Source organism: Oreochromis aureus, linkage group 19 (assembly GCF_013358895.1).
Source record: "Oreochromis aureus strain Israel breed Guangdong linkage group 19, ZZ_aureus, whole genome shotgun sequence".
In the NCBI taxonomy this organism is placed as follows: domain Eukaryota; kingdom Metazoa; phylum Chordata; class Actinopteri; order Cichliformes; family Cichlidae; genus Oreochromis; species Oreochromis aureus.
This window is the reverse complement of record NC_052960.1, coordinates 13,188,250-13,212,258: the sequence shown is the minus strand read 5'-3', so window position 1 is coordinate 13,212,258 and position 24,009 is coordinate 13,188,250. Positions and strand designations below refer to the sequence as shown.

The following is a 24,009-nucleotide window of genomic DNA, read 5'->3' as shown; positions in this document are numbered from 1 at the left end:
GTGTGGAAGAGACATCAGGAGACTGGCCTTTACATGAGGAGAGCTTAACAGCAAAGACATCAACCATACTGGTATCTGGTCCTTTATGTGACGAGAAACAGGAGAAGCACTGCCCAAGTCCTACAAAACGACCTAAAGGTGTTCTTTTATTTATTTATTTTCTGAGAGGTATATTAGGAGGAACCTATTTCTAGTACCTAACTCATTTAATAATACCCGCTTCTGTCAGTCTCAAAAAATGCCAGATGGTTACATCACTGTTTCCAAAGCACTACAACCCTGAATGCTAAAACAATATACAGAGCTTCATCAGCACTGAGAGATGTGCAGTACGCTACTCGTCTTGACAGCCACTGGATGGCAGCACCACTCACACCCAGACATAAACAAGCAGAAAACGGAAATGGAATGACAGAGGCTGTGCTTTAACCAGGCTGACATGTTGCCCGCAGTAGTGTCGCCTCCCGGGTGAAGCTGGAATAATGGAAGAGGAGGAGCAGCTGCGCTCTTTGATGTTTCTCGTGACTTACATGCTGCTGAAGCGCATGAGAGACATAAACGACGCAAACATTCAGAGACGCAACGAGATCCAAAGACGCATCAGACACCGACAGTACTTCTTCCAGAGACAGAGGAGGATGCTCATGGTCAGTCCCCCTCTATAGGGGCTTAAAATAATAACATGTCAAAGCCAATATCTTGTACACGCACAACACTTCAAAACTCTTAAATCTCACATTTACAGTCATATAAAAGCACTAAAACCAGAGACTGTGGGGACACCTGCATTTAAACTTGAAAATATGTCAGATCAGCCACAGTCAAGCTGCTAAAAGCTGTCCATTAGCTATAAATTAGGTCTGTTATATGCAAGTTTTTGTTCTTGTTCAATAGGGTGTTAAATTTTCTGAAATGTTCACAATTCATTTAAAAAAAAAGACAGTTAGATATGCAGATACCAACTGTTGGATTTTCCCCCTGTAAACTTTTGTTTTTATGGTTTATTTGGGAAATTTCTATATCTACTTATACAGATACATTTTACATATCACAGCAACCTTGATGATATTATCTTGGGATCTACAAATACACAACATTACACTGAAAACAAGTACAAGTATGGAAGATTGTTACTGACACAAGAAGGTTTTTTGTGTTATTTTTTGGTTTTTTGCCATCTGTAACTCAGAATTTCTGGTTAGTATAACTTTACAAAGTAAATAGATCATTTTGATGAAAGAGCTTGTGCATATTGGTGGATTAACCCTTGCAGGATATTAAAAGTATATATATGTCTATGTTTTTGGTATTTACCAGTACTGTTAATGTAGCATAGCTGTGACATAAACTTACATTGGGTGGTGCTCTAATAAATGTGTTATGTAATAATAATGTAATAAGCTTTATAGTTTCTATTAAAAAAAAAATCTGCTTCACCATTTGCATTTGTATATCAAATGAGCAACAATTTAAATTTGGCAACTATCAAAAAATCTGTAAACTTCATCACTAGGACCAACTTCATGTCTCCCCAGTTATTGCATAATTTACTGGAAAATAATATTTTGTTACACGGGTAAACTCAGTATTAACATTTGATTGTGCCAAAACCATATTAAATGTTGATATATAATTACATGAGTCCAAGAATACAAAATCCTCAAATTTTCTGCTTTATCAATGGCAGCATGTTTAAAACAAGGGGCTTGCCAAAAAGGTACTGACTTAATAGATCACTAAAATTACCTTTGTGGTAAATATGAATTCAAAAAATTATCTGATTGAATAACTACTGCTGGGATCAAAAAAGCAAAAATTATGTTTAAAAATGTGACAGATTCTGGATATTTCAGAGGGAAGTAATTTAAAAAAAAAATGTATTTTTTTCTCTGTAGATGATGATAGCGGGAGGTATCCGCTCCAATGCCCGCATCCGCACTCGCCCCTGGACCACCACTCCAAGCACAGACTGGTGGGAGCGGGTTGTCATGACAGAATTCCAGCCCTCTGATTGGCTGGATAAGTTCCGCATGAACCGGGAGACGTTCTTCTACCTCTGCGACAAGCTGAGGCCCCGCCTGGCTCGACAGAACACCAGCTTCCGCCTGGCGCTGCCGGTGGAGAAGCGCGTAGCTGTAGCTTTGTGGCGCCTGGCATCCAACATCGAGTACCGCACCATCAGCGCCTTGTTCGGTGTGGGGAAGTCCACCGTGTGCAGGTGCGTTAGAGACATGTGTCACGCCATCGTGGCGCTCCTCAGCTCCATCTACCTCCGATCGCCAGGTGAGCAGGAGCTGGAGGATTCAGCTCAGCTGTTCCTGTCTCACTGGGGTTTCCCTCACTGCGTCGCTGCTATAGCAACACTCCACACAGCTATTATCACCCCATCAAACAACGCGTCTGACTACGCCAACCCTGCCGGCTGGCTCTCAGTCATGTCACAGGTGACAAAAGCACCCAGCTATGTCACTGCAGGTACAAGCTAGCAGGTTATCCAATCAGAATCCAACCATTTGCCTCTGTGTGCCTTCACTGTTTTAGGTGGCTGTTAGCGGTCGGGGGCACTTCTGGGATGTATGTGCCAGTTTCCCAGGTGGGACAGATCCAGCTGAGATCTTACAGAACTCTTCGCTATGGGCAACAGCCGCTGAGGGTGGACTCTCACCTGCCCCACCACCTACATTCATGGGAAAATCACTCAGGTAAAGTTACCAGAAGAAAGTCAGTCACATTTTTCAGGCATTCAAGTTGGGTTTTTTCTTATGTATGTCAGGTTTTCACACAGCCTTTGTGTAATAAGCAAATGTAGACACTGTGATGTCATCCTTTAGTTGGTGAAATGTTGCTATAAGGGCTCAAACTGAGTATTTTTATTGTTGCCATATTGATGTTTTGAACCCAAGGACACTGTAATCCTCTTTTCTGACTTATATTTACTGAGGTCACAGGGCAAAGGAAACCTAAGCTTGTTTTCCTATAAACTTCTGTACAACTGCACATCGTTTTAATGTTGCCACCTGCTGGCCAATAAAAATAATGCAAATTTGCAAATTAAAATGTAGTAGTGTTGAGTGTTTTTGTGTATTTCAGGTGTTCCGGGCATTAAATAAATGACACTCATTTATCACATCCAGGTATGTGTTGTTGGGTGAGGCCTGTTACCCGCTCCAGAGCTGGCTGATGAAGGCCTATCCTGAGGAACAGGGCAGGACGGCGAGTCGTACGGCACTGACGGAGCAGCAGCAGCTGTTTAATGGACGGCTCGCCCGAGCGCTGCGCGTGTCTCAGGAGGCGCTGCTGAGGCTGAGGGCACGCTGGCAGTGCCTCAGCAAGAGGAACGACTGCGGACTGGACGTGGTGCCCACCATGATCCTAGCTTGCTGCATTCTGCACAACATGTGCGAGTCCCACGGGGACGCATTTAAAGCGGAGTGGCAGGTGGAGGTGGCCGAGGCAGAGAGTCCCCAACCCAGCCACAAACAGCTTCTCTCTACTAGCATGAACCAAAGTAATGCTGAGGAAGTCAGGCAGCTCTTCTGTGACTATTTTGAAGAGCAAAATAAGCTAAATAATTGAATGTTTTTTTCCATGTGCAATTACACCTTTTGTTACATTACCAGCATGACTGGATTACTGTAATAAGAATCTCAATCTGTTGCTTTTTTTTAATATTTACCTAACTTTACTTAAATTTATGTCATTAAAATTTTTATTCGGCTCTCGAATTTTCTTCAAACTGTTCTTCAAAGAGAACAGTACAGATAACCGAACAAAATTAAACTGAAAAACAGTGAAGTATCTTATAACATGTCAGTTTTCCCTGAGCTCTTCTTGTGAGCCCACCCACACTAGAGACCATGCTTTTCCAAGAGTCTTTATCAGTGTTCAGCTTTAAATCCGTCTACCAGATTAGCCTTAAAATTTCACATTTCCCATACTGTGTGTTGGCAACAATCTTATAAAAGGCAGAGGCAAAGCAAGCATTTCTAAGCATTACATTTTATTTATGATGCAATTTGGTGAATGGGTTCCTTTTATTTTTTTATGGTAACAAGAAACTCCTGTGTATATCTATATATATCTATATATATATATATAGATATACTATATAGATATATATTTATCTCAAATGTGCAATAGATAGTCAAAAAGAAAAGGTGGATTTATAACTAATGTTAATTGTTGTATTTGACATGCAATTTGGTTGTCAAGAAGTTGTGACGAGAGACAAATGATAGTTTTTGAAGGTTTCCCTGGAGATATTTTGTATTTTAAATAATATTTTGGAACCCCTTTTCTACACCTGTCTCGGGACATGTTTAATTTACACAACAAATGCGTGTTTTAGTATTTTGTACAGAGGTTACTTTGAAATTCATGGGTGGGACAGAAATTGTCCTCCAATTGCAGAATGGCCCATTTATGAATGCCAAGTGTCCTCATTTGCTTCATGGACTCAGTGAATGAATGAACAGAGTTTTAACAGGCGACACGTGCAATTCTACTATAAGGCCACTAGATGCCGCTGTTATTCCAGCACACTTGACGCTCGCTTCCAATTCTCTGCAGGTTATTGATGGAAGGATAAGGAGTGCCTACATATTTAAGCGTTCCTATATATTCTAACATATTATTAAGCTGGAGATAGCATATATGCAACAGGTGCTCGGACTTGGACGACAATAAAAAAACAGCTTTTATCTGGTCATGCTTTTTAGGTTTAGCCTGCATATATCATGGATCTAACTTGAGCCCACCCAGAGACCCGCCTCGTTCATTCAATTGGTCTGCCACGAACCTGTTTGGTGAAATCCGCCGTTTGTCAGTCAACACTACTGTATCCTCCTCCTCGCTTGGCATCATCCTGTTGTGTGCCCACCTAGTTCCAGCGACGAGCGACCCGAAAGCCTTCTGCTTGAAGTGAATATATTTCTAGCAAAAGCCGCCGGCTCGGCACGCGTTTTCAGATTTGTTTTCGGCCGTTGTCGTAGCCTTTTATTTTATCGTCAAAATGAGCCAAGATGTAATAGGCTGCTGTGTAGTTATAGCTAGCTAGGCAGTCAAATTCCTTCAACCAGCAGCCTGCTGCTTCAATCACTGCGGGTTGACACATTTTAGCCGAGGCGCTGTTTAGTGAGCTAGCGGGCTAGCAGGGCAGCCTCCATAGCCGTTACGTCTAATTTAGCCAGCGTTAGCTGATGTAGTTACTCGGAAAACAGGCGCAGTGCTGCGGTGTGGATAGTGCAACATAGATTACCACTCTAATATTAGCTTGCTGACAAGGGGTCTTTACTTTTACAGCCTAAACGGGCTTATCTAACGTTGGGGAGAGTGCACAGATATCAGCTGTTACGGGTTCGGATGTGGCGACTCTGCGGTCTTAAACCACTTTTAGCGGATTGAGAAGATTAAATTAAAGAAGGTAGAATTGGATCTCCCAGTGACACACGAGGGGTTAATGATATAAACGGGTATTAAGTGGCTAATCTGTGGCAGCTGGAGTCATTTTAATATTAGCTGTATTAAGAGGCGTGCAGGCTGAGAGCATCTCGGGGAGGCCCCACCGTCTGCTGGCTCCCTCCTCCCTGTCCGAATCTCCCGTGATTTGCCGAGATCGCCCGGTTGAAGTCGCAGTTGCTCTCGGCCGGGGGGACAACTTGACAGCGAGGCCCCTTGGCTAGTCTCCCCCCCACCCCCTCCCCCAGTCCTATCCATCCATCCACTCGTCCGGTCCGACACTACTACCACCACCACCACCTCCCTCCACCTCGCTAGAGACAAGCGAGGAAACCGAGGTTCGGGAGAAGCTGAAACCGTGGGCAAGTGTTCGTTAGGTCCCGCCTGAACCGGGCTGCCAAAAACCAGAGGGGATGACTCTGGAGTCCATGATGGCTTGCTGCCTGAGCGAAGAGGCGAAGGAGTCGAAACGAATCAATGCAGAAATTGACAAACAACTCCGCCGAGACAAGCGAGACTCCAGGAGAGAGCTGAAATTACTGCTGCTTGGTATGTAGCATGCTAAATCCCAAACGCCCTTTTTAATAGCCATGTTTGTGTCGTTTATGTGGACAGCCAACCTCCTTGGGCCTTCTTGGCGATGCTAGCAGATATGCTGCTAGTTAAGGTTGCTAGCTGGAAGCCCGGTGTGATTATGAGTAAACGTTATGGCATGATTTTCCGAAATGCGGGGCTTGTTTTTGCAACTTGCGTTGGATTTGGCTATCTGGCGTGTGCAGGTGCGAATCTGCATGGCATGCCTAACCAGCGGATCCGTCTCTTTATTCGTGTGTGAGTGAGTGGCTTTTGCATTGGCGTGCAGACAACAGGCTCATTTGGCATCGAAGTTGCGAAGATGTCACCGTTTGCAGGCGACCACATGTTAAGTTATGACGGTCTGATTCATCTCCCAGCTGCAAAACCGCTACTGTCGTTTGTCAGCAGGCGCTGGTTAACTGTGAAGATGGCCACTTGATTTAATCGGGGGGAGGAGGGGGGCTTTGAGTTGGTTTCAAAAGGTTGCATAACATTTGTACAACTGGAAGACCCTTAAGATCCCTCAGCTAGACCTTGTATGGTGCCCACTCATTCATTGCTACATTTCTGTTATTATTTAGTGAGTAACTAGTGTCACAAATCTACACTTGCAGAGGACAAGGATACTGAGGGGCTGGCCCCCTCATCCTGGAGTCTAGCTGAGTAGGTTAGCTATTTTTATAGCAAGTGTGTGGGCAGGTGGGAGCTGCTGTTGAATAAGTTGCTCTGTACTGCATTGATTCATAGTTCTGTGGACACAAAAGGGAACAGTGGACTGTGCTTTCTCGAATGTACTTGCTTACCTACCATATTATAACAGACTAACTTCTTGTCCATTATGTGACCCACCCCCTTCCCTCCATGGTTACTTGAACTAATGCTTGGTGTGAGAGCTTGGGGAGGGGGGTGATAAAAGAATCTCCCTTTTTAGGACAATTGGAATTATCTAGGTTGCATCCTTAGTTTCAAAACGTTTGCTCCCATTTCACGCTCACTAAAAGCAGCCCTGGTTATTTGACATGTGTGTCTCCTTTTTATTTCCCTGGTGAGTACCTCAACTAGGTAAAGTAGGCCATTGATGGGACATAGTTTGCTGTGTGTTGTACATCTTCGTCTTTGCTGCACGCTCTTCTACCTGGCTGCCAAGGTGAGCAGGTGAGAAGGGGCGTTTGCTACTCATGCCTGATCAGCGGTGATGGGCTGGATTAATTGAGCTGATTCCAACGGCAGTCTTTTAAACAAACTTTTATGGGTGCGTCAGTCTGAAGGACTGAAAGCAAGCGCAAACTGAAACCAGTCACGCTGTAAGTGGACTGTCCTGTGCAAGCTAAAGCTGTCAGTGGATGGCTGGATAAGGACGTGTAAGGCAGGATTAGTCCAGGTTTTAATAGGCTTGGTTAAACACATCTGCGGCTCAGACTTTTTAAGGTGTCACTGACTCCTATTATCCCCTAGCATAATTCTCAGCCCACGACACTCCGTGCGATCTCCACCTCTCCACACCTCAGTGGAGGACGGAGATGGTCTCCGTTTTTGAACATTTAACCATTGCATTTCAAAATGGCTGCATTTATTTATTTATTTATTTATTTAATTTTTTTTTTATAAGGCACCTTACAGTCTGCACTCATTTACCAGCTTGTACATACTGATCGCAGGAACCTGCTGTGGCAAAGCCCTGCCCTGACCTTTGGGAACAGTCTGGGGAATTTTTGCCAAGAAACTGCACAGGAGAGGTGGAATGATATTGAGCACCATCTCACATGATTGAGAAGTTTTTTCCCTTCTTGTTTTTTTTGTTTTGTTTTGTTTTTTTGTAATTGGCTACCCTGGATTTCAGCACGCACGGGATGTGTGCAACATGTCAGTTGATCTTCTACCCCACGGCTCAGTGTGCACAGCTTTAGCTTTAATATATAATGTGCAACTGCAGACTCCTGCAGCATTACACATGAAATTAGTAGATATGCTGTAAAACAAAGTAGCAGACTCTTTACCAGAATAAAATGTGGATGAATTGTGCTTGCGTGCAAGAAAACTCCAGCTTACTGACAATGAAATGCAGCCCAACATAAGAAACGGCAAATACTTGGCAAATTACCGTCCTAAAGCCCAATCTTAAAATTGATTTTTGCCTGCCTAGAAGTCTAAGATGATTCTGTTACCAGTAAGGTCTTCCTTCCGTCCATCCATCAGTCCATTTTCTCCCACTTATCCAATTCAGAATCGCAGTGGGGCTGGAGCCTATCCCAGCTGTCATAGCGTGAGAGGCACCCCGGACAGGTCACCACTCTGTCACAGGGCGAGGGATGAACGATTGCTCACATTCACACCTACAGCTAATTTAGTCGATAATAACTGGCTAATCACCAATTAACCTAGCCCCATGCATGTCTGTGGAGTAACCAGGGAGAACATGCAAAAAGAACTCTACTCAGAAAGTCCCCAGCCTGGAATTGAACTCGGGACCTTCTTGCTGTGAGGCAACTGTGCTAACCACTGCAGCAGCTTCTCATGTTTGTTGTAGATCTGGAACCACAGAATGCAGATTGATAAAGGCTTGTAATTGTTTTAACTCGAGATTGATGTTACTGTAGCTGCATATTGCATTCCCGTAACAGCGTAGATTTTCCTCTCACTAATGAAGGTCCACCCTCCTTCTGTGCCACTCTCGCTTACTGGCAGGATTTGCTACATGGCCAGGGTGTATGTGCCAGAACAGTTATGTGGTTTGGTTACATCTTACACCAGACCCAAGCACAAAGTTTCCACTCTAAGAATACAGGGAGGGTAAATGTTAAATGTTAACATTGTTAAACTGCTAACTTGGAGAATAACCGCTCTGCCAGGGCTGCAGCAGTACCCACAGTGTGGCTGCCTGTTGCTGAGTGCCATATCAGGCCATACTGACAGCTTCCTGCTCCACAGACCAATGGTTTGCCTCTACTTGGTCAAAACAAAGTGAACTAAGAGCTGTGGCTTTTGCTGCATCGGGTAAATGAACTGCTGGAGCAAGCAAACGGTCAGTAAAGTGAGCTGTTAGGTTAAACATTTTAAGGTTTCCTAAAGTGCTTTTCCAGGATTTTTTCCAGAGTTCAAACTCCCAGTAAGGCTGTCAGTTGGCATTTGTGTATGTGCCTGATTAGTGAAAAACATCCTTAAAAATAAATCAAGTCCGTCTGGGGCTAAAGTTAACTCTGACACCAAAAAGTTGTGGACCTCTCTACGGCATGTCATTCCAGGCATTGTTTAAGTCATTTGCCAAGTACTCAGTGATTTCTTTGTTCTTGCCTGTGTCAGCAGTACTTCTTGTTATACCAGGTTAAGGCATCCTTTTTAGATGAGCAGTGTGATTGAACCAGGAAGGGGATCAAGGGTTAGGCTCACATTTATTGCTGACCTTACTTCTCCTGCCAAGGCATCTTATTTTGATCATATATGGCAATAGGGATTCCTAGATGGATGTGTGTGCGTGCGTGCATGAAGTTTTTCAGGTTTTTTTTTTTAATGCCAGTGAATGTGAAGTTCTGCAGCTTTTCCTCAAATCCCCTTTATCATGGTCAGATCTAACGCTTTTTAATTATGAAGGTCGACGTGAGACGTGCTCTGCATGTCTGAGAGTTTAGAAAAATCTCTTTACCATATTTAGGCGATTAATGTTCCACAGAGATGTAAGATAAACTAATATGCACGATTAAAAACCCTTAAAATGTGACAATTGGTAATCTGTTCTCTCTGACAGTTCTTCATTTTATCTCATCGCCTGCAAGACTGACGCATCTACTTGCAAGAAAAAAGATTCAGTTCTCGCTAAACATCTTTAAAGCCTCGTACATTCTGTGGGGGGACCCCAAACTGTACTTGACAAAACATTTTCTGTTATTTTCAGTGTTTTTCATCATATTTTCTGTGGATGTGTAAAGAAGACAGATATGAGGATAAAGAGGTCTCCGCCCAGACTTCATTTCATTCATTATTTTTTTCTGTCTTGTTTACGTGATGCCTTTTAGAAAAGGTTCACGGCCAGGTCTCAGAAAACTGCAGTGGGATGAGTTGATGAGGCAGTATATGTCAGGCTAGGGCTGCTCGATTATGGCAAAAATGATAATCACGATTATTTTCACTGAAATTGAGATCTCGATTATTTGACGATATTTATTTAACAATAACAATGTATTGAATAATGGCTTTAAAGATTGTCAAAAAATAATATAAAATAGTGTGCAAATAGTGATTACAGTGCAAATGTTTGCAATATACAAAATGTAAACATCTATGTTTAGTGAACTTCAAAATACTGCACAATATTTGATCCACGTCTGACTCCGCGAACCCATAATGTTTCCACACCACTGAAGTCGTTTTACCTCTCTTTTCAACCAACGGCATTCTTTCTTCAGCAGCCATTATCCTCTCCTCTCCAAATAACTTCTGCTTAGCTTTCTGAGCTTCCCTCGGGTCCTCTTAATTGTTGTGACGCGTGTTCGAAACGCAGAGAGGTGCGCTCGATTTGCCACACGGAGCAGCGCGAGAGTAAAGCACGAGGGAAGTGCTAATAATCGGCGGAGTCATTTTTAATGATCGTTGAAAACCCAGATCGTAATCTAGATTAAAATTCGATTAATTGAGCAGCCCTATGTCAGGCTACATATTATGTTTTGTATAATTTAGCACCTTTCTGTCTCCTGCCTGGTTAGGATGCCCAGTTTAAATCTTTTAATGTCATTTATATCACAGAGACGTACGCATGCACAAATTCACCATCATCAAACTTGGATAGTGTCTCCTTTCACCGTTTTCTCAGCCAGCCTTGCACACGTTCCTTGTCTCGCTCTATGACACTGTGTCTTTTACACATTTTGCTCTCTAGCATGCAGATGAAAGTACACACACACGAGCGTTCTTAAAAGAGGGTCATGGCAGGTTCTCTAGAGGTTTGAGGCTAGATGGAGGCTGTCCCACATACTGCTTGCTCCCCCCCCCCCCAGTCCCCAGACAGGACGGGTACGTAGCCTGCCTTTCTGTTCTCTGCCAACATCTTCAGTCCTCTCTGTGGTGACAGAGTGGCATGTTCATTCCTGTTTACTCCCACCAGCTGCCGCGTACAGTAAAGCCCACACTTCTCCCTCATCGCACCGTTTCAACTTCTGTCACTTCAATTTTCTGTTTCGAGTTGGATTTGGAAGGCTGCGCCATGCTTACGCTCTGCATAAAGTGGATTTGTTAAATAATTGTAGCAAATAGCCGTGGCGTACGTTTACTGCCCATGTGTGGACAGAGCGATGTTCTCTCTCTGTCTGTGATGAGATTCCCTAAAATAAGAACCACGGCTTAAGAAACGATATCAATATCAAGGATTTGGCTGGTTTTAGTTGGAGCAGCTGAGCACACTGTGTTGTAGATTTAAAAAAAAATAAATAAATACTGCTGCAAAGTGTTGAATCTTTTGTCGAGCAAGTTTTTTTTCTTTTTCCCTTCCATTTTTGTTGCTCACCCACTCCCACTCTGCCACTCAACACTCATTGCATACACACTGGTAAACAGACAAGGCCATCCTAAGGTGGTGAGATGAAGACGCGTGAGACTGTGTGTGTATTATGTGCAGCGCTTGCTATAGCATGCATGTTTGATTTACAGCTCCGACACCCACGTACGTGGAGCACTCAGCAGATGCAGAGGCATCGGCTCAAAGCCGTAGAGTTATGCCGAGATTCTGACAGAAAGAAGCACAATGGACACAGAGCAAGCGGCCATATATGTGACAGGGAGAAATGGCCCTCCTTGCTGTGTCCTTTTTTGAAGTCTTTGCAGGGAAAGGGGGTAGAAATGGGACATCACAGTGGAGGTAACATCCATGCCTTGAGGTTGACCCCTGTGTGTGTGTGTGTGTGTGTGTGTGTGTGTGTGTGTGTGTGTGTGTGTGTGTGTGTGTGTGTGTGTGTGTGTGTGTGTGTGTGTGTGTGTGTGTGTGTGTGTGTGTGTGTGTGTGTGTGTGTGTGTGTGTGTGTGTGTGTGTGTGTGTGTGTGTGTGTGTGTGTGTGTCCACAGTTGGTTAGGCAGGTGGTGTGTGTGTGTTGCATAGCTCCAGGCTGCCTTGGCTCAGTCCCTTTCCTTTGTACGCCTGAAAGAGGCCAATTTCCAAATGAATATGTGAAAGCTTAAGACCCTCGCTACATTTTTGCTTAGCCTTCTCATTTTTTTTTTAATTTTCCCAGGTGCTGACAAAAACTTATAATGCCTACACGATGGCAGTTTTGTCAGTATTTTAACCTTGGCTGTGTTTATGCAGACGGTTTCTCCGTGCTGAGATTTGATTGCCACGTGCTGACTGAAAGGACCGTTCATAAACCCATAAACCAGCGCTGTTCATAGCAGTGGACAGTTATATTTCGGTGTGTGTATTTGCATGCAAATTTACAGCAATGCTGGTGACTTCCTGTTCATCGAAAGCAGTGACTCGTTTTTCTTTGTTTTGCATGGGGAGGTCAGGTTTAGCAGAAATGGGCACGCTTGTGAACAAGGCCCTGTGGTGGCTGCGTTTGAAGCAGGATGGGAGATTTATAAGATGAGCAGACTGTGTAAACAAAGCAATGCCTGTGTGTATGTGTGCGCGCGCACACGCTTATAACCTAATAGACAGCGTGGCAGCCGGGGCTCAACCGAAACTGCTGCACCAAGACAGCAGTGTGTCAAGTCTATCAGGGGTTGTCACAAGCTGACATCAGTTGCATTATGTAAAGGCTTATGAAAGCTATCCTGGCAATGGAATATACAGGTGTAGTGCTTGCTGCCTTTTTAGTTGATGGGGAGCTGTACTGCTTGCGTACTGTTAGCATTTCAGCGCCTCTTTGTAATTTGGGTGTTCAGAGCAAGTTTTTGTTGTGTGCTTATTGTCATCGGGTTACCCTCGAGTGAGACTTTGGTTTTTTGGAACAAAGCTCATCAGTTCTGCGAAGAGAGTAGTGTTGGTGTGTGGGCTGTGTAGTGTACCTTGCACTGTTGCGCTGGGACACAATCTCCACTCTTTCTTTTTCGCTCTCTCTCACAGTACCTAGAAGAGAGCTGTGTGTGTGTGTGCGCGAGCTATTAAAAGGTGACCTCCTTTTTCTAGGTCATTACCAAAAAAGAATGGATGGATTCTAGTTATGAATATCCAAAATTCTTGACAGAGAGGGATGAGAATGGCGAGGCATATTTCTTGCCTCGGGGAGGTTATGAGGGGAGTGAGGGGTGGGGGCGTATTGGCGGGGAAGAGTTGGTGAGGGCATGGAAATGGCTGTGGCTGGCACTGGTACAATTTTTGGGGAGGAAAAAGCGAGGACAGAGGCTCGTAGTGTGTTGTCTGGGGAAAAGAGGGACATGATAGTTAAGGGAACACAGCGGAGGGAGATCTTGTGATGGGGTCACGAGAAATAAATCAGACATTAGGCTGGAGAGTGATCTTCTTGCTCCTTCGGTGAGCCAGTCTGCAGTCACTGCCACTGCAGCCCTGTTGCAAAGAAAACGCTCTCTGTGTTTGACTTCTTTTGTTAGGCCGACCAGCGTGTAGCCTTCACTGCAGTGCATTGATTCATCCAGGAGAAATGAGATGGTGCTTTTTTCTTTAAAAAAAACACTGAACTATAAAGCCTGTCTAGTCTGTTATCCTAAATTGGACATTTTGTTGGATGGAGGGGAGTCATTTTCCCCTTATGGATAAAGAGTTCAGATATAAAAAATATGTTTTTGAGATCAAGCTGTTTCTTCTCTATTGACAGTACATCCCTTTCACTGTCCTAAGGTGTCAGAACCCCCTGACCCTCAGACCATACCCCCTCTCCCGCCCATCCCAAATGTTCTGCTTAACCGAGGCCCTTCTTCTCTGCGGTGAACCAAAATATGAAGAGTACAGAGCGAGCCTGAGGGGCTCGCAGTTATATTTACTGTCTGCTACGAAAGAGAGGAGAGAGAAGGGGCGGATGGGAGGGGTTTAAAAAAGAAGAAGAAGAAAAAAAAAACACAGGAACGAAAAAAGAGGGAGACAGAGGAGGGGTTGCTATGGTAACGGAAATATGGCTGCTCTTCAAAAACCTTGAATGTAGGTGGTGGTGAGATGAGTGTAGCCTATGTGTGTATTTTTTATTTATTTTTTGTATTTTTTCCCACCTCGTCTTTCCCTCTCAGTTCTGCAGATATCATGGATGTGCTGGATCCTGTTTGATATCACTGAGAACTGAAATGCCATCAGCCTGTTTGTTTTTAATATTTATTTATTTTCATGGCCTGAGGGTAACGTTTTTAGGCAGTATGCAGACCTTAGAGGGCTATTGTGAAATGTAGGTTAGGCCTAACAGACCACCAATCGAGTGGGGTTTTATTTCGGTATATACAAAGGTTTAAAGTGCTGTTGTTTTTATTTTCTTTAACTGAATGAGGAGTATGCGACTCTGACGGTGAAATCAGGGATGTATTGGTATCAAAATGTACATTTTATCTTGGGCTGTTATGATGTTTGAAATATTGTAATAGTTTTACTTCCTAATATGGAATCAGGAGGGCAGGAAAGAATCACTGAGTGAGTTTCGCCCTTTGCCAAAAGATGACAGCAGGGGTCGTTGTCAGAGGCAGTTCACTATTAGATGCTGGATATAGTAGGGCAAGCTGTCTTAATCGTCTTCATTAAATTAGCTCATATTTCCCTCACTCATCCCTCCCCCTTTTTTTTTTTTATTTTTTTTTTTTTTTTTTTTTTAGAAATATTTTTTGAATTGTTTACTTGCCAAACTGTGGAGCAACTTCCTGACACTGGACAAAGAAGCTTTGACATATGTGCACCCCTAACGAGTTTAGTTAATCAGTTTGGAATGTCAGTCAAGAGATTTTATAACAAGTTGACTAAGGACTTGTATGAGCATCCCGTATTAATATAATTTTGAGAAAAACATTGTCTATCCTATTAATTACCTCAAATGTCGCGTAACTAAATAGAAAAACGGACTGCAGCATGTCTGTGTTCATGTTATAGGTTTGGCTCAGGGTCTTGGCAGAAATGAGGGGTCTGATTTTCAATATGAAAATGGAACAGTTCAGTGGCATTGAATAGGACTGGGTAGTGATATAGATTAACACCTCAGTGACAGCAGATGCAATTTTATTCACAATATATTTCCTCTTGTTGTTTTTTTACTATTAAAATGTTTGCGGCTCTCTGTGTGTAACACACTGGTAGCTCATTGCTGTGGTGATGACACATGAAGAGAAAACCATAACGTCTTGTCTTGTGGATTTGGTTTTTGTGGAGCCTTTTTTTTTTTTTTTTTTTTTTTTCTTTTTTCTGTACTATGGGTCATTTCTTGTCTGCCACGTTTGTATGAATGTAGACAAAGTAGTAGTAGTACTGTGATGAGTAATTTACAAGCTCTCGTACCCAGCAGCGAGCTCTAATGTGTCCTGGGTCTACCCCCGGGCCGTTTCCTGATAGGACCTTACCTCACCTAAGGAAGTGCACATCAGGCATCCCCTTACCTGGCTCATGTCAATGTGGAGGATTAGCAGCTTTAATCTGTGCTCCTTCCCAACAATCAAGCTCCTCAACAAGTCTCAAAGGGAGAGCAGAGATACTCTTTGGAGGAAGCTGATTTCTGCCACTCGTATCTGCGAGCTGATAGTAATTGGTGAGGATGGGAACATAGGTTGATCTGTAAATTGGCAACTTCATGTCCGTGCTCAGCTCTCTCTTCACCACAGTAGATCGGCACCACTTACATATCACGGCTGATACTATAGCAATACATCAGTTAGTGTCCCGCTCCACAGTCCTCACTCTTCCACATGAGCCTAAGATACTTGAATTCTTCCACTTGGGTAAGAAATTCATTTCGAGTTTAGATTGAGTGGTCCACCCTTTTTCTGGCTGAGAAGCATGGCGTCAGCAGTAGACGTACCAATGTGAACCAGACTCTTAGGACAGATGAACATGGAGCAATTGGTTGCTAACTACAAGCAAGTACCCATACTCCCACAGGACACCTTAAGGGACACAGTTGAATGTTTTCTCATAGTCCACAGAGACTTATCAACTTCCACTGCACAAATTTATTGGCGGAGCATTGGCATCTGCTCATTATCCTTACCTGCCATCGGCTATCTTCAAATAAATAGTTGAGCTGTCAGTTTTGGATATCTTATGTTCAGGTATGATTGAATTTGTGTTCAGTCAGAGGTAGAGAATAAAAAGGAAAGCTAAGACTTTTGTTTCCTTGACACGTGGGACTTTCTCTTCTTGTGCTCTTTACCAGTTTGGTGTTGCCATTTTTGGACTATACTAGAGTAGCTTTGCATGATCTAAAGTTCAAACTAATCCCATTTCATCTTTTACTTTGTCTTGATCGAGCCTCGGTCCGTTTACTGTTGCAATTTTGCTTTGATTGGGGACCCTCACGAATAGAAGGTTTGAACTGCAGGTGTTACCCACACTGTAACTATGATCCTGTGTCTTTGTGCTCAGGTACAGGAGAAAGTGGCAAGAGCACCTTCATCAAGCAGATGAGGATCATCCATGGAGCTGGATACTCTGATGAAGATAAAAGAGGCTTCATTCGACTTGTTTACCAAAACATCTTCACCTCCATGCAGTCCATGATCCGCGCCACTGAGAACCTCAAGATCCCCTACAAATATGAAGACAACCGGGTAAGGACTAATGTGGCTTTCTCCTGTTAACTTTTATTATATTAAAAGAGCTTCCATGCCTCTGTGTAATGAGGATTTTGTAAGATTGTCTGGATTCAGTAAGAAATCGACTAGTACAGACTTATTTATATTGCTTTCGTTCATAGGGGTGGGTCAGGAATGAAACTTACTAGTTTGTCAAAAGTGAAACTGAAGCAGTGTAGCACTTTTTTTTTTTTTTTTTTTTTTTTTTTGGGGATGACATCCTCAGTGCAGATGCCATTTTCTTTCTCAGAGTTAGACCAACTGTGTTTGTTTTAAAATCTTTCTGAGAAAGAACTTCTGGCACGCAAGAAGTGATGCATTTAGTTTGTCTAGCAGAAACATTATCTTTGGAAAAAGTAGAATAGGTGGGTGGTTGGGATCGGATGCTCGGTCTAAACAGACAGTGGAGAAAATCTGCTATTTGCAGAAATATCAAAAGTCTACAGCTGAAAACTGAAATGACTGGATAATTCTCATAGTTTTTAAAAAACATAGATATATATTTCTGTTTGCTGTGTTGTGGCCATGCATGTCAGATCTCTTGTTACTTACCTCACCTTTTGTCTTCCCAGGCTAATGCTATGCTTGTGAAGGAGGTGGACATTGAGAAGATCAATAGTTTTGAGCAACCATACATCACAGCTATTAAAAGCCTGTGGGCTGACCCAGGAATCCAGGAGGCCTACGACCGCCGCAGAGAATACCAGCTCTCTGACTCCACAAAATAGTACGTCTTTTCACCTCACTTTGGAGACGATGGTCATGGTATCTGTGTAATGTTTCAGAATTTTATTTATGAGCTGTGTGTAATTTTTGTCTGTAATGCTGGTTTGGGAATATTTGTCACTTTTGCCTATTTAACAATTTCATTATATTTTTGGCCTTGTGTAAATTACTATAATTTAAGAAGTGTAGTCAATGACTGATGTATGTTTTTTAAAAATGAAAAATAAAAGAAATAAAAATCTGTTCCCAAACCTGCATTAAAAAGGTTCTGTTGGTCTCATCTCATGTGAAAACGAAATGAGATCAACCATGAAACGAGAAATATGATGCGGGTGTGCCTGTGCTTAATTAATGTGAGACTGAGCAGCTGCAATATAAAGTGTCGTTTCACCAAATTCAAGGTCATTGTTTCTCTCTGCGAAGCTAGGTTCAGCCTGACGTAAGTTTAAAAATATATATTTCATGATTTTGGGGGGGGAACTGACACTTTGTGTGTAGCAGGGACACAGTTGTCTTCAGAGGTCAAGATGCTAATTTTCAGAGCAATTAAGGTGTGGTTGGATGTGTGGGGTTGGTGTCAGGTTTCTGTGTGGGTTTCGGTGTATATGCTGGACAGAGCAGCACATTAGCCTTTTGTCCACTTGAAAAATTGGCTGACAAATGATAAAAATCACCTGTTTATTTAACAATCTCTCATGAAAATGGCCCTATTTGGCTTTTAATTGATATTAGTGTAATTAGTTGTAAGAGAAAAAAGACTTGTTATTGGAGAGAGACTGATTTCATTGTCCCATCCAACTAAATAAGAATAAACAGATACACTGAAACCACTATGGTGCCCCTTATTTCACCCTGAGCTTGAGCTACTACATGCAGTCATCAGTGAGAACACACTAAAGTAAGTCTTACAGTAGCTTCCAATTTCTGTGCCCAGATTGGCTAGAAACAGTGCTATTTGTCTTTAGACAAAAGATGCACTGCTAGTAATTGTTTGTTTTTTGTTTTTTTTAAAGAACTTGATAACATGTACACCCTTTGTGTCACAATACATGACTCCAGGGTGCAAAGCCAAAGGCTCATTCTTTAGTGCCCCCTGGTTGTGCTTGCTCTGTACTGCAGGTCAAATTTGTGTGCATGCAGATGCGTTTGCAGTTTGACATCAAATGTGTAAGGTTTGTATTTGTTTAAGCATGCGTATGACAGAATGAAATGCAAGTAAATCATTGAATGATGTCTTCAGTTCAGTGATATCCACACTGTTCGTGTATATCTCCAGTTACCTTAGTGATATAGACCGTGTGACTGCGGAGGGTTATGTTCCCACCCAGCAAGATGTTCTGAGGGTCCGTGTTCCCACCACGGGTATAATAGAGTACCCGTTTGACCTGGAGAACGTCATCTTCAGGTACCCCCTCAAGGCACCGGGACTGCAGCGTCACCGTGACTAGAGGACACAAACCACTGATGACTGTCAGTGTAAAAGAAGTAGCTCAGAATCATTTATTTACAAAAAAAGATTAAAGCTGGGACAAAGGATACTAGCATGAGTAGATTGCTTTGTCCTATGAGGCTATCAGTGGTTTGTGTGTAGCATCGTCTTCTAGTCCTGGCCCCAAGGGGAAAAGGAGAACCTAAGGCCAGACATGTTGCACTGAAGCGTGTGGGGAGCAGCAACAAAGTACAGATAAAGAAGGATTAGGCAGAGATGTCAAAGATCCTCCAGGAATTTGTCATGGAATATTAGACAATTGGATGCACATTGAAAGGCAGAAGAATTTAACCTTTAAAGAAACAAAGGGGAATATGTTTCCAGTTGTCCTTGATGTCAGACTTGTCCGATCCTTGTTTATCTGATACAGGTGCTGCTGTCTCCGCTGCTAAAGTCACTGCTGCTGTCACTGACGCCACCTACACTGTCTGCACCACCATATTCCACAAATGTCTTGACCTCAGTGTCCATGGTCAGTTAAAGATAAACGGCTAATGTCAAAGCTCTGGGAATACTGTTGGTGGAGCAGTGGCACTAACACCTTTTTGTTTCTGTGATGCGGCCTTTTCTGTGAGTCTTCTTCAACAGGACTGATCCACACTTTCCTGGAATGGCTGTGGTGTTGCGGTAATTGCCTGCCACGCTTTATATAACTGTTTTCCTGTCTCTCCCCTCCCTCCCTCTCTTTTTTTATATTCCTTTTTCCTGACTGGCTCGTTTGTAGTTATCTTTCGGATCTGGATCGTATTTCAGATCCCAACTATCTTCCCACACAGCAGGATGTACTCAGGGTGCGCATCCCCACTACAGGAATCATAGAGTACCCCTTCGACTTGCAAAGCATCATTTTCAGGTAGAAAGACGGCTGTTTTGGCTGCGTCCATTCATGTTTTGTCGTGACGTCATTAACTCATTTGATGTTTTATTTTTATTTTTTATTTTTCTTCTCCCCCAAGTCCCAAATAAACCATCTATTTTTTCCTCACAATGACTGAAAATAACTCAATACTTTTGATTTATCCATGCGGGTTCTTTGTCTGTATCCCATCCAATACTCTCTTCAATCATTAAAAAGTAGAATTTATCATCTTTTTACAGTCTCCCATTGTAACATACCTACCTGGCGCTATGAACAACAGTCACACGCACACAAATCACAGTCCCCTAATGAACACAAAGTCCTACATTTTGGTGCCCGGTCTCTGTAAATGGGTCACCTCCTCTATTCCTCTTCCTCTCCTCCTTTCCTCTCCGGCTGGCAGAAGAAATGAGGTCGTCCTCTCCGTGGTGGAGGAATGTTATTTTGGGCAGCAGGTCCTGCAGGGCCTATATTGGCCCTGGGTCTCTGTGGACCACTGTGGACTGGGCCACCACCAGGGGGTACCAGTGAGCTGTGACTTTAAGCTTATTTGTACAACTGCTCTGAAGGCAAGTACCTGTGCATCCAGAGGTGCTTGAAAATACTTGGATATAAAATGGAGAGATGTCATTTATCTGCTCTTTCATCAGGCAAATGTTCTCGATTTCAAAGATTTAGTTCAATCAATTGTCACAAAGAGGCTTAATGAAACTGGGACCTACAGTCCCAGATGAGTGAAGGCTGACCTTGTCAAGGAGAAGCTCAAGAAACCTGAAACCACATGAGGACTCAGAGTATCTGTTAGCATTTAGAGTCAAGATTAAACCCATGCCTATGACTGGCTTCAGACTTTTTTTTTTCTTTTTTTTTTTTGGCTTACCTACTGCCAGCACATGTGCTGAAATCAAACTGAAATGCAAATTTATTATTTTTTTTGTAATTTGCCTTCCATATCTTTGCTTCCAACACGCTCTCGGCTCTGCCTCCTGTCCTCTGCCTGTCCTCTGTCACGCCCCCCTCCCCAGCTCTTGTTTTATCCTTTGTGTTATGTCTCTCTGGTGTCCTTTTTGTCTTTAACTGTGCTTCAAAGCATTTACAACTGTTATGTTTTACTCTATCGCACACACTGGGGAAGGGTGAGAAAGCTTTGTAGTAGTGAAAAATGTGTTATGAGCTTCTATTTTCAACATGACACACAAACAGAAGTACAGACTGATCTGTTATCGGCTAAAACACTTAACTGTTGCTAGGGCCATAAAGAGTTTCAGGTGAATATGCCACAATACGCTACTAGCTATATGAGACTACTGAACACACAGTTAGTATTCAGCTGTACACCCACCTGTGCATATTAGTGCAGTCTATAATACCTGTTACATACTGGGTGGGGTTAGCAATACTGAGGAGGCAACAATTTCTTGGATATAACTGAAATGACTGGTTTAGTAGTTTCTTTGGTTCATGTTTGTAATTTAGGCATTTAGCAAACAGTGAAAGTAACACAACTTCCTAAGTTCCTTCCTGTTTCTAGTGTCTGTCTTAAATGGAAAGCTTGGCTGGTGGCGTGCATGACTCTCACACAACAAAAACACATGCACGCTCCACATTTGTGTGTCTGTGTGTGTGGTTTTTTTTCCTGTATAGAGAGATCTGTACACTGAGACACTTGAAAGTATTTCAAAGATGTTGAATCCATCAGGGTTCTTGTTTCAGCAACTTTAAAATGAAGTTAATAGGACTATATCTTTTTAACAAATGGTCAGGACCCAGAATAATGTTGGGCCTATTTCTGATGTCTCTTAAATGACAGTGAAAATATGCTTCGATGGGTCCCTGGATGAAAGGCTGAATCTTTTATGTAGGTCATATGCAGAAAATGTTTAAGGGAGATGTACTCCAGTGAGATACAGACTTCTTCTGTTACACAAAATGGAATGAAACAAAAGTGTATTTTGTTGAAAAGGCCAGGTTATTAAGTTGTATATTAGTAATTCATAGAATATGCAAGATTTACACTTGTATGATTTCACTAAATACGTCTTGATGGATTCAAAATCTTTGCAGAATCTGTAAGAATAAGCTTCTCAAGCCTTGCTAGAGTGCGAGGACTCTTGAGAGCTTAAACTTTTGTTTAACACTAAGCACTCTTTTAGTTCTATTAATCACTTACCATAAACTAGGCCACCCAAACTTGCATGCTAATTTATTCCCCCCCCCCCCTTCTTTTTTTTCACTTTTTATCCTCCTTTGCCTTCATCCTGCCATCAGGATGGTAGATGTAGGGGGCCAGAGGTCAGAGAGGAGGAAGTGGATTCACTGCTTTGAGAATGTCACTTCCATTATGTTTCTTGTGGCGCTGAGTGAGTATGATCAGGTCCTGGTGGAGTCGGACAATGAGGTAAGTGCGACAAACGGCTTGTGTTTGTATTTAGAGTATTTTGGATATTTTAGTCTGAAGATGACTTCAATATTGACGCCAAATTAACATTCTGTTTCTGCTCCACACTATTCTCATCAGAACCGCATGGAAGAGAGTAAGGCTCTGTTCAGGACTATCATTACCTACCCCTGGTTTCAAAACTCCTCAGTCATCCTCTTCCTTAATAAGAAAGACCTGCTAGAGGAGAAGATCACCTACTCGCACTTGGTGGACTACTTTCCCGAGTTTGATGGTGAGATCATCTACGTGTTTGTGTTGAGTGATTAACTCATGCGTTTGGTTCCTGCTAGAAATCAGACTTGTCACAATGTCATCGCTTTCAATTGATATTCAGATGAGGGATTTAATGATGTGCACTGTGTTGGTTATTCTGTCAAAGACACGGATGATAGCAGTGTCAAAGTGATAAGCATCATATGTGTCAGTGTGATGTTTAGTAAAACTGGGTTTGAGTCTGCTGAGCTAATCCACAAATCAGTTTAAGGAAACTTTTCCTTAGTGTGGACCAAAGTTGTGAAGGTGACTTGAAGTACAATGCACACTGGCACGTCCTCACCCATCTCTGCATTTTAGGTCCCCAGAGAGATGCACAGGCAGCGCGGGAGTTCATCCTCAAGATGTTTGTGGACTTAAACCCAGACAGCGACAAGATCATCTACTCTCACTTCACTTGTGCCACGGACACTGAGAACATCCGCTTTGTGTTTGCAGCTGTCAAAGACACCATCCTACAGCTCAATCTCAAAGAGTACAACCTGGTGTGAGGGCTCAAATGCGACGCACATCTCCTCCCCCACTGCACAAATGCACACCTCTTTGGGAATGTGCCGTCAGCTCCACATGCATTACACAGCACATCACTCCAGCTCACATACACAAACACACAGACGCAGATGTGCACGCACGCACGCACACAACCCCTCCCCCGACAGAACCTTGGCTTTTTTTTTTCCCCCCCTCCCAGTACAGTGAATCCACAGATCCTCCCACCTGCAGACATTGCCCCTCTTCTTTCACCAAAGCCTCTTCCTCCTCCTCTTGGCAGCTTGCTGTGTTAGTCGTCAGTCCTCCCAAAGCTGCTCTGTGGGTGTGGGTGTGGATTTGGCCCCGGCTGCTGGCTCTGGCACACAAACCTTTCACACGAGCTGTACAGTGACTGGAGGGGATTTTGGTGTGCGTGTGAGTGTTTGTGTTTGTGTATTGGGGGCATCATTGATTTGAGAGGATCTGTGTTTCGGTGAATAGCGGCATCATACCCCCTGGCCCTTCGGAGTTTACCCTCAGCGGTGCGAGAGCAGATCCTCCGTCGTCTCCTTTCCCCGCTCCTGCCAGTGTGGAATTAACAGAGTGCCGTATCCCCTGACACCATCCGAGGACCTGAGAGATACTTCAGAGCGACTCGGTGGGGGATGGGACTGAGGATTCTGTCTCCATCTTGCGTCTATGAATGTACCCACCAGTGTGAGCATCGCAATCACAAAAAATAGAAAAAAATATATTATGAAGTAAATGCATATGTAAACACTTAAAACATGAAGGGGGGAGGGGGTCAGGGAGCAGGAGATGGCTAATCAAAATCTGTTAATTGCTGAGATTTTTAAAAAAAAAAACACTTTTTAATGTATTTAACAAGTATGATTAAATGGAGTGGTTGTAAGAAAATTTTGCAAGACGACAAAAAAAAAATCTAAAGAAGCAACCAGAGATTTACTTGACATAGGTATCCTTTTAAGATCTTCTTTTTCTTTTTTATGTTTAAGTTGATCA

At 43.0% G+C, this 24,009-nt stretch overlaps 2 protein-coding genes across 3 annotated transcripts; both read left to right on the top strand.

Moving 5' to 3' along the window:
- The first annotated feature begins 404 nt into the window (after positions 1 to 404).
- Positions 405 to 3,794, top strand: LOC116318026 (putative nuclease HARBI1). Its single transcript, XM_031736928.2, has 4 exons — positions 405 to 647; positions 1,896 to 2,444; positions 2,542 to 2,702; positions 3,135 to 3,794. Exons 1-4 carry the CDS (start codon positions 483 to 485, stop codon positions 3,574 to 3,576), a joined length of 1,317 nt encoding a protein of 438 aa, XP_031592788.1. The 5' UTR covers positions 405 to 482; the 3' UTR covers positions 3,577 to 3,794.
- An 848-nt stretch (positions 3,795 to 4,642) lies between these two features.
- On the top strand, positions 4,643 to 23,163 carry gna11b (guanine nucleotide binding protein (G protein), alpha 11b (Gq class)). Of its 2 annotated transcripts, XM_039603803.1 has the most exons (8): positions 4,643 to 6,006; positions 16,520 to 16,704; positions 17,301 to 17,455; positions 18,731 to 18,859; positions 19,668 to 19,796; positions 22,071 to 22,200; positions 22,321 to 22,474; positions 22,816 to 23,163. In XM_039603803.1, the coding sequence occupies exons 1-8, from the start codon at positions 5,871 to 5,873 to the stop codon at positions 23,004 to 23,006; spliced, it is 1,209 nt and encodes a 402-aa protein (XP_039459737.1). In that variant the 5' UTR covers positions 4,643 to 5,870; the 3' UTR covers positions 23,007 to 23,163. The 2 variants fall into 2 exon arrangements, with proteins under 2 accessions (XP_039459737.1, XP_031592770.1); XM_031736910.2 differs by lacking the exon at positions 18,731 to 18,859 and having other exon boundaries at positions 5,871 to 6,006.
- The last annotated feature ends 846 nt before the right edge of the window (positions 23,164 to 24,009 follow it).